At 34.1% G+C, this 10,720-nt stretch overlaps 1 protein-coding gene across 1 annotated transcript; it reads left to right on the forward strand.

The window, feature by feature from the left end:
- Positions 1-506: 506 nt before the first annotated feature.
- LOC107793255 (uncharacterized) lies at positions 507-7,636 on the forward strand. The gene is made up of 13 exons (XM_016615577.2): positions 507-661; positions 746-860; positions 969-1,047; positions 1,142-1,217; positions 1,602-1,685; positions 1,774-1,878; positions 4,467-4,547; positions 4,684-4,748; positions 5,354-5,423; positions 5,506-5,583; positions 6,091-6,188; positions 6,275-6,410; positions 7,255-7,636. Exons 1-13 carry the CDS (start codon positions 602-604, stop codon positions 7,399-7,401), a joined length of 1,194 nt encoding a protein of 397 aa, XP_016471063.1. The 5' UTR covers positions 507-601; the 3' UTR covers positions 7,402-7,636.
- The last annotated feature ends 3,084 nt before the right edge of the window (positions 7,637-10,720 follow it).

The raw sequence follows: 10,720 nt of genomic DNA on the forward strand, positions 1-10,720 counted from the left end.
TCATATGTAAAAAATTCGAACTCCAACATACTATGCTGAAATTTTTTCAAATTTTAAGGGTATTTTTGTTTTTATCTTTACAGGAAAAAATAAATAAATTCCAATTACTTTTGAAATTGTGGCTATTTTTCAACTACCAAGTTGCAAATATGACTATTTGTGATTTCCACTGCTTTTGAATGTAACAAGCTCATATGATTATTAAAGCCCGAATCTTTCTTGAAGTTTGAATTCATCATATCTAAAATTTGAGAACAATAGATATGTCATTTAATAAGGCAAGAAAGAAAATAATTAAATGTTTATTATTATATTAACTACAATAAATCTTACAGTTAAATTTGGTAATTTTAGCCATAAATCAAATTTAAGAATACTAATGTTATGAATATCTCCTTTATCCATTCCGTTGTACGTGTACCTAGATAATAAGTTCAATTTCCCAGGTGGAATTGCCACTTCAGAAAGCAGCATATTGAACTATACCTTACGCATAAACAGTTGTACATCCTCAGATTTGTTCTAGTTGTACATATATCCTTATGTTCACTTCCCTCAATTCAATCAACACACACTCTCTCCCCCTCTCCCTGGGTTGAAAATGTCATCCTCTTTGCATTCTCCGCTATACTCTTCTCTCTCCTCTTCCTCAGCTCTTCAGGTAGGTGTCACTATGTGTGTGTGTGTGTTTGAGTGTAATGTGCATACGCGTATGTTTCAGTGATTTGTGTATGTAATCGAACAGGAAAAAAAGCTGAGAAATGCAGTTAATTTGTCGAAATCAACTCTGACTTTCAAGCCTCGTCGATACTTTCCGCTCATCCGAGCTTCTACTGGCTTCTCCTCTTCTCTCGATACCGGTACTGTATGATTTTCGATATGTATAATTAAGTTCTGATTTTTCAGTTAAGTTGATTTGATTATGATGTAGATGAGTGAAATCGGTGAATTTCTTATGATGATTTTAGGTTTGAGTACTGAGTTGGATGCTGTAACAAGTCATAGCGAGATCGTTCCAGATACTGTCATTTTCGATGATTTCGAGAAGTTAGTATTGCGCTTTGGTTTTGCTTCGTTTCTTCTTTACTTGAACCATTTTCATTTGATGTAACTATTTATTTGTTGTGTTTCGGATTTATAGATTTCCACCTACTGCTGCTACTGTAAGCTCTTCTCTGCTCTTAGGCATATGCGGTCTTCCGGACACCAAATTTAAGGTAATAATTATTATTAACTCTTAGAAATACTTTTGAATATACACTTTTTTCTATAAATCAAGTAAATATCACGCAAAGATATAGTCAAAATGTTATATGGATTTACCTTATATGCTCGGACGGTTTATTGAATTTTTTACACTATCAATGCAATTTAACCTGTTATAATAGGTTACTTATCATTTGTTAAAGATTACATGTCAATGCTATTAAATAGAGTTACCTGTAAAATCATAGTATTATATACCATATGGATGTACATCTTCCTGAGTATTTAAAACAGAGCTTGGCACCAGTTCATGTAAATAAATTTTAAAAGCATGAGCCCAATTGATGCTAATTGGATTCATGTTTTGCTGACCTAAGTGCATATATTTGATATAGAGTGCTGTAGACAGAGCTTTAGCAGATTCTGAGTGTTATGGATTGGAGAATTCTGATCTTCAGATGTCTTGTTTCTTCAACAAGGTTGGTGCGCTTTTTATGTTAGCTAGGTGTATTTCAGTTTCTTTTGTAGTTGATGATTATCTCAAACTATTGTTCATTGTGATTACAGGCTTTAGCACACGTTGGTGGTGATCTAGCAAAGCTGGTGCCTGGTCGAGTTTCTACTGAAGTGGATGCTCGCCTCGCATATGACACACATGGCATTGTGCGAAAGGTAGAAATGTGTAAAATCTTATCACCTGTTAGGTTTATTTTTTCAGTAATTTAGTCTTCATTAGGTAATGCGGATGGAGCCTATGCTCAATGGTTCAAGTGAACCTAATATTTTCTACACGGAACACACACACACACACACATATACACACACACCAACAACTAAAATTGCTACAAATATCAAATTCTGAACCATAATTTCAGAGTATAATTGAGTTCAATGCTAAAAACCTTAAAGGTTGAGGCCATTAAGTTTAAAATTTGGATCCGCCTTCGTGCTAGGATTCATCTATTTAGGACTAGTTCTTTCACTGGCATTAACATCTTCTATAGTCAAATATTTTTGTATATTTTACATAGTGTGTGTAATTGTAACGGTTCATATTAGCATCTCCCTTTGTCTATATTAGAGTAATTTTTTTTTGGAAGAAGCTCTCAGTTTTATTTTTGGGCGAGCATCAATTTAGGAAGTTGAAAGAAATTACTAGTTGGAAACTGAATTAATGAGAGAAATTAGTGGTAAGGATCGTCCACCTTCAACTATAAGGTTGAGGCTCGGGTCACCAAGGGAGAAAACGTTGGAGCAACCACTATTCTGCTGTTTGGTAGAGGGGAAAATAATGAAAAGAATTACTCTTGTTGGAAAATTTGCTAGTCATGTAATATCCCTTAGTTCCATTTTTTGACTTAGTCATTGATAAAGGATCAACAACATTCTTCTCCAACCACATTTATTAAAAAAAACATTCTTCTCCAACCAACAACAACAAACCCAGTATATTTTCACAGGTGAGGTCTGAGGTCTGGGGAGGGTAGTGTGTACGCAGACCTTACCCCTACCTAGTGAAGGTAGAGGCAACATTCTTCTCCAACCATGTTCTATTAATTGTTTATTTATATATCATTTTACTGTTTAGAAATTGGTATGTGGAGTTTAAGTTATTGATTTGACCCGTTTTTATATAATTTAGTTGTGGAAAAAGAATTAATATAATAGCTAATGCTAGTTTGAATGAGAAATCATTATACCAAATTCTAGTTAAATTGATTTAAGTTCTAGAAACTTGTGAAAATAGTATAATATAATATCATTAATATAATGGTTTTAAACATTTTAGAGCGCCTCAAAATGGAAAGATTGTCATAGAAATTGCGATGGATTGGATGGGTCATGCCTTCTTGTGGATTCCTGGTCTTTTTAATTTCATGAAAAGGCAATCGACGTCCAATGGTAGACAAAAAGTTAATTGAACTAGATCATGCAAGTTGGACGGAGGTAGAATATTAAATTTGATGGTGGCGGGTTCTATTTTATTTTTTACTGGTATATGAGTGCTTGGGATATAAAATTTGATTCAATTCTTTTGCTGCTATAAGACCCGCAAGTTGGTGATGGTTTGAGAAATATGATAACGTTTTTCCCCCTCTTTAGCTTAAACTTCCATTGTTACTGTGAAACGGTCAAAATATACTAAATCCCAATACAGTCATCTCTCCGTCATTATCTATCTGTCACAGTACAACAACAACAACAACAACAACCCAGTATAATCCCACTAGTGGGGTCTGGGGAGGGTAGTGTGTACGCAGCCCTTACCCCTACCCTGGGGTAGAGAGGCTGTTTCCAATAGACCCTCGGCATCCTTTCCTCCAAGAACTCCCCACCTTGCTCTTGGGGTGACTCGAACTCACAACCTCTTGGTTGGAAGTGGAGGGTGCTTACCATCAGAGCAACACTGTCACAGTACAAGTGTTGTCTTATTTTTATTTTTATGCTTTTTATCCAGTAATGTATATCGATTTTTAGCTTCCTCTTTTAATTTGAACACAGTTCTTGCGGTAGTAGTTAAAGTTCTATTGTGTTTGATTGAAATGTGTTCAAAACTGGGAATAAAGCTCACCTTTTCGATATTCTTTTCTTCTTATGTGAAAATGTGTCTTCTGAAACTTTTCCTTTTTTGGCAAAATACATTGAAGATTGTTGTGAAAAGGCTTCAATTTCAAGAAAAGCAACCCAATTTTCAGACAACCAGAAATAGAAATTAGGACAGTTTAAGGAAGTATGTTTCTTGGCAGCACAAGGATTTCGTTGCTATTCCCTGTGGAAGCAGGAAAATAGCATGTCTAAGTCCCTTTATGTAGGCAGAACTTTCCAGATGTAACCTGGTGATTTATATGTGACTTATGGGATGCTCGAAAATTGATATAACAAGGCTTGCCCCAGTCAATTGAGTGGCATGACAGTGACTGAGTTACTTCAATGCAGTAGAAGTTGAGTCATTCTTCCAATAAGAAGGTTTTAAGCTTAGAAAATATTTCAAATTAGAATCACTCTTACCAGCTTTAATCTTGGCTTGAAGTTTTAATTTCAAAATACCCAGAGATCAGAATCACCTAATGGTTGCATATTACAAGCCCTTTTATGGGGAATTTTCTGTGTCTAAATGGTAACATGATATAAAAATGTCATTTCATGTTTTGGAAATATAAAATCGCACCCTGTTACCACCAAATCACATTCTCTATCATTCTTGAGGCAAGATCTTTTTTTTGGGTTGTATTTGAGGTGTTTCAACTTTAACTTTTCAGGTGCATGACCTTTTGAAAGCCTACAACGAAATTGAAGTGCCTCCAGAGCGATTGCTGTTCAAGATTCCTGCAACTTGGCAAGTGAGTGCCATAAGACAATTATAATTGTTTGGGTCTCCCATGGAACAACTGATGTTGAATCTAACTGTGTCTCCGAAAGTTCTGATTCGTCTGAAGTTCATCCTTTCTCATTTGTCAGTTTTTATCTTTCTTTTAGGGAATTGAGGCATCAAGGGTGCTGGAAGCTGAGGGCATTCAGACTCATTTGACTTTTGTTTACAGGTATAAACTTTCATAAGATTGACAAAGAGCTCGTGTTCATATTCTGTAAAGGACTCTAATTTTTCAGCGCCTTCTTCCCCTGCTACCTCCTCCTTCCATAGCATGTCTACCATGATAGATAGTACATTATTCTTTATGGACAACGAAAACCTATATGTTCTGTTGGTTTGCATTGTGCATGTTCCTTTGTTAGCATGTCGCTTAATTCGTTATTGATGATAGTTTGTGCTGCTCATTCATCCTACAGAACTATGAATTAAGATAATTCTCATTAATCCTCGATAAAGTCTTTCAGTTATTTAGCTTTTGATTGTTAGACAGACGCTTTAAGTTTTGTTTGCCAGTTTGTTACTTGTTCATGAAACATATACCTTGGTGTTATCTTGAGCTTCATGAGAAAACAAAGGTGGTTCAATTGCTGATGCATGCCAAGCTTTACGAAATTTGTTGTTTTGACATTCTTCTCCCTCATTCTTTCTCTAATATAGACATAAACCTTGAAATGGTTCCTTTTTTTCAAAGTCCACATGCAACGTATTATGTAGGCGAGTTCTTGGAATTTGCTTTTCTCATCTATGTTGGAAACTTTTATCATGACTTCTCAGCTTTTGTCAAGCTGCTGCTGCAGCTCAAGCTGGTACTTCTGTCATTCAGATTTTTGTTGGTCGCCTAAGGGTAAATTCTTTTGTCTTATATGAAAATATGTGTTTTGGATTTATTTAGCTCTGTTGGCATAATATTTTATCACTCTTTTCAGGATTGGTCTCGCAATCACACTGGTGACTCTGAAATTGAAAGTGCTCTTAAAAGAGGAGAAGATCCTGGGATGGCTTTGGTTAGTTTTACCACATGCTGCTTCTTCCTTTTATTTTTCCCAAGTGCATTTATATTCTTCTCAACTTTTTTAAGTATTACATGGGGGGCTTGGACGCTTTTACTAATTTTCACTAGGTTTTCAAATCTGGATGGTTTGAGAATAGCATATTGATAGGTAAAACCTAGGAGCTTCCAACCATCATATGTATGTTCTTGTACCATAACAACTTTAGAACTCAAGCTCCAGAAGTATTGAAAGCTATTTTCAACCTGGGGTTGTTACCTTAAGGCAAGATATCTCTTTTCTTTTCTGATCCTCAGGGATGTCCTGAATGCCTCCCTAGATTTCGTTTCGTTTTGATCAATTATATTTTTCGATTTGTTATTGGTGCCAAGTTGTCATTGAATGTATCTTTTCTGTCATCTTTGAACAACAATCCTGGAACTGAGATATAAATATGTCTTTTCCCGGGGCATCTTGCAGCCACATTATCTGAAGTGCTGAGTGTTCTTTGCATCTTTTCAGGTAACCAAAGCTTATAACTACATCCACAAGTATGGGCACAAATCAAAGCTGATGGCTGCAGCAGTGCGGAACAAGCAGGATGTCTTCAACCTTTTGGGGTAATTTAACTGTACCTCAAACTTGTGAAATTTTGTCGCGTCTAAATGTTCCATTTGTGGTGCTAAAACTTTGGTAACAACGTCAGGGTGGATTACATTATCACCCCACTGAAGGTATTGCAATCTCTTAAAGAATCTGTGACCCCACCTGATGAGAAGTACTCATTTATAAGAAGGTTATCCCCACAATCAGCTGCTGCCTTCAACTTCACCCAAGACGAGGTTTGGTCTCGAATCCATGTCCCATCTTTCATTCTCATGAGCCTATTTTCAATGGTGAAAGGGAAATTATGGGTGTATGATGACCACTATTTGATGGGGAAAACAGATGGATTTGATGCAATATATTCATTTTTACTATCTGATTCTTGCCTTTATGTAACAACTCGGGGGGGGGGGGGACCCTATCCTATAAATGAGCTGCAAATTTATCTTTGCTGCCAGTGGAATTTAATAATTACATCTCTTTCACTCGGTAGAATTACAAAAGTGCTTGGTGTCATCTACTTATTAGAAAAACATGGAAAGAAAGTGACATTTAATTTTGAAGGACAAAATAAAATCAAGATAGGTAAAGAAGAAGAAGAGGAAGAGAAAAGGCCAGAGTGCATATTGGAATGTTGAGAGGGGCAAATGTTGTGGTTCTGACGGATAAAAGATGGTAGTGAGGTGCGAGGAACGGTTGGGAATTGGGAAGGTAGGCAGAAGATGGAGCAGTAGCAGGAACTTGCCACTGAATGCATCTATTTATATATCTAAAATAGACTTTGTTTCCTGAAGTCCTCAAGTAAATGAAACAAAAATAGTGATGAAACACGTATTATAGAAGTACTCGAAAGAAGGAAGAAGTTACCAAACAACATTCTCTTGTCCTAGTTAAAAAGAAAAACAGAAAGGTTGAGGAGGAGGAATGTTTCTTCTCATAAAATATTTGGGCTCTTAGCATTGTCTTATTGGAAGTTGTATCTACTTCTTCTGCAACTTCTAACCAATTCTAGCTTCTCAATACAATTTACTACCAATACAATGATATCATGCTCAGTAGATGATTTGCTGTCCATCTCAGCTTCAAAAATGGGATCAGTATAGCTTTTCCTCGGCCATGGGTCCTGCAGCGGTGGAGCTCCTCAGTATTGGAATGGATGGCTATATTAATCAGGCTAAGCGGGTTGAGGAACTGTTTGGCAAGATATGGCCACCACCAAACGTATGAAAATGCGACATGCAACAGCAGGATGTTCTTTTTTTCGTGAAATGATATCTCAGATTTTCTTAGTCTTGAACCAACCTAGCATTAAGGCTTGCCGTCTAATGGTAGGTGAGAATCTCATACAAGATATGTGTGTTTGATTCTCAGTGTCCCACTTCCTGCATCTTCACTGATTCCCTTATGTAATAAAAATAAATTTAACCCATCTAGCTTTCGAGATTTCCCTTTTCGCTTCCAATACTGTGTCAATCCTTCTTGACGTTGTTCTGTTTTAGCGACTGTGAGAAAACTTTTTTGGTATAGCCACGTCTTATCATGTGATACGGAAATGAAGAAAAAAGGAAGAAAAATGATAATGTATTTTCGAATTAATAGTGCTGGCATTGAGTGAAGTTCTCCGTTTTGATTTTGGGAGTTCATTGGAAGGTTATAGCCTATAGGCATACCGATGAGTGAATGTCAAGACAAGGTCGCAGTCATTTATGGAGTCCATTAGTCTATTAGTATATGTCGTTTTCAGTATCTCTGTTTTGAATAATCGCCATCATTTGTTTGAAATTTAATAGAATTGGCCTTTGCATACGTTCACACGGGATATTCACCTTATTCTTCGAAACAATCTGCCAGATAATCAGGTGAATGGTACTAAGAGGCTGTTTGGCTAAGTTTATAAGCCGGTCAAACTAGTTTATAAATACTTTTCGGTTTATCTACGCATTTGGTAAAGTTAAAAGTGCTTATAATCCAAGTGCTTATAAGTCAAAAATAAGCCATAAGCTGGTCACTCCCAATTTATAAATTTTTAGCTTATAAGCACTTTAAGTTTGACAAAATTTTTTACTATTTTATCCTTAAAATGTTCTTTTTTAGAATAAAACTCTTATATCGATACTCACTGCCTCAAGTACTATTTCAACCTAACCCCCCTCCCCCGCCTCTTCAAGTCTGCAATTCTCATTGACTATTTAAGATAAGCAAATTTTCTATTCCTTTGCATATTTATATCTATGTGATTGTGTATTAATCTTTGAACTGTATGTAATAAATAAGGACATATCAAATTTTTGGTGTATTGCTTTCTAAGTGTTGTGGTGATAAAGACAGTGTTTGTTTCTCTTCAAATATTTTGTCCTATTTACGTTTATTTTGTACTGAGAAACTTTTATCAATTTATTAATTATTATAACTTATGATTATATGCTTATCATAAAATAAATTATATTTATCATAAAAGTTATCTTATCTAAGCACAGTTATATTTAAAATAAAATGACAAATAGAATATTTTGTATTTGGATCGATTTGGAATCTAAAATTTTGAAGAAATTACGCCCTTATAAGTGTAAACACTTCTAAGGTTATTTAAGTCATTTTAACAGAAAAAGAGCTTATAAACATTTTTTTATCAAATACTGTAGCAGTTTTTTTTATCAATTTCATCATTTGTATCCAAACACGTAACTGCTTATTTATTAAATCAATTTTAGCACTTAAAAGTGTTTTTCAGCACCTAATGCTTATAAGCTATTTCAAATCAGCTAATCCAAACGGGCTCTAAACCGTCTAGTTTAAAATCCAAAATACCCAAAATTTAGAAGCGAGAAGGAAAACAAGCTCGGGAGGAATGGTGGTTTATGCTTATAATAAAAGGCAAAGAACCTTTAATTAGGGGTGTACAAAGAAAACCGATAAATCGCACCAAACCGATAATCCGAGTCAAAAAAAAAACTCGATGTGGTTTGGTTTGATTTGGTTTGGTATTGGAAAATAAAACCCGACTATAATTGGTTTGGTTTGGTTTTAACTAAAAAACGTCAACCCGAAACCAAACCAACCCAATAATACATTTATATAATTTTTAAAAATATTTTATACATATAAATATTTATTGTAATGTAATTTATAAATATTTCTTAAACTTTTTCACAATTTTATCTTTTAACGTATTATTTCAAGTTTAGACTTAATATTCTTGAATGGTAAATAAATTTTATAACTCATAAATGTAGTAACTCAAACAAAGTTCAAATAAATACTAATGCTAATAAAAGAAATTCAATTCAATACTAGGAATGGCGATGGTGTTGGATAATTATTTTAGTTTTACATTGGTTTATAATGAAAATGCATAACTTAATTTATCTTTTTCTTTATTGCTTAGTTATGTAATTAATATTAGTATTTATTAGCTATACTTATTTTAGCATGACCTATATAGTATTTTTAGATTATGTTAATTTTTATTATGGCTTATTAATTAGCAATATTTATTTTATGTAATTTTATTATTTATCTTTGTTATTGAATATTTTAGTATAATGCTATGACTTATCTCATATTATTGTGTTAGTTTCTTGGAAAACACATTATACAGTTGTATTTTACTAGAACTTAAGAAATATTTGGAGCACAAGTTACATATTTTATGCTATGAAGACTTTACCGAAAAAACTCAAAAAATCTGAGAAAAATCGAGATTGAAAAACCTGACTTTGTTGGTTTGATTTAGTTTATAAATTTAAAAACCCGACACCATTGATTTGATTTAATAATTGAAAAATCCGAACCAACCCGACATGTGTACACCTCTTCCTTTAATTAGACAACCCCAATGGAGTAGCAAACAACTTTTAACAACATTAAACATCAGAACTCAATCTACCTTCAATAAAGCCATTTGTTCTCTTCTAGGGATAAAAATCTAATCCTTTCCGTTTCCTAAACATACAAAAATATTTCTTTCGTGTTTTAAAAATTGTTAGGAGAGGATAAATTACTTTAAATAATAATATCTTCGGCATTTATTATATCGATGTTCTAACGTGTACATAATAGACAAAATATGTCTTTTCCATCAATATACTAGTGACATTAATTTTTGAATTTCTAAAATGTTTGTTCCTCAGTCTCAATTTTGCCGTGAACAAAAGAAATGAGCCACAAACAAGTGCAAATAAACAATCAAAAGAAATGAGCCACAAACAAATGCCAATGTAAAGAATACAGTTGATAAAATTTTCAGCTTTAGTCTAATCAATCAAATAAAAAATAACTTCAACAATAACAGGGTCAGAAAGGAAAAATTAAAAGTAATATAAAAAAGCTGAGCAAGTAAAGAGAATAGAGAACACTTGAGATACGTTTAAACAACAACAACAATAATAAATCCAGTATATTCCTACAAGTGAGATTTGGGGAGGGTAGTATGTACTGATCTATCGCGCAATACAGACCTCAAAACAAGGTATGACACGGTCGATTGCAATTATAGTAACCCAACGAAAAGTCGGGATCGAATCCACATGGAGCTAGATGGGAGTTA

The sequence above is a fragment of the Nicotiana tabacum genome, chromosome 23 (assembly GCF_000715075.1).
Source record: "Nicotiana tabacum cultivar K326 chromosome 23, ASM71507v2, whole genome shotgun sequence".
NCBI lineage: Eukaryota > Viridiplantae > Streptophyta > Magnoliopsida > Solanales > Solanaceae > Nicotiana > Nicotiana tabacum.

Excerpts from the sequence above, each read along its gene's own strand:
- LOC107793255 (XM_016615577.2), top strand. The coding sequence starts at position 602 with ATGTCATCCTCTTTGCATTCTCCGCTATACTCTTCTCTCTCCTCTTCC. Across the intron at positions 4,548-4,683 it reads AGATTCCTGCAACTTGGCAA|GGAATTGAGGCATCAAGGGT; the intron begins GTGAGTGCCATA and ends TCTTTCTTTTAG. Across the intron at positions 5,584-6,090 it reads AAGATCCTGGGATGGCTTTG|GTAACCAAAGCTTATAACTA; the intron begins GTTAGTTTTACC and ends GCATCTTTTCAG.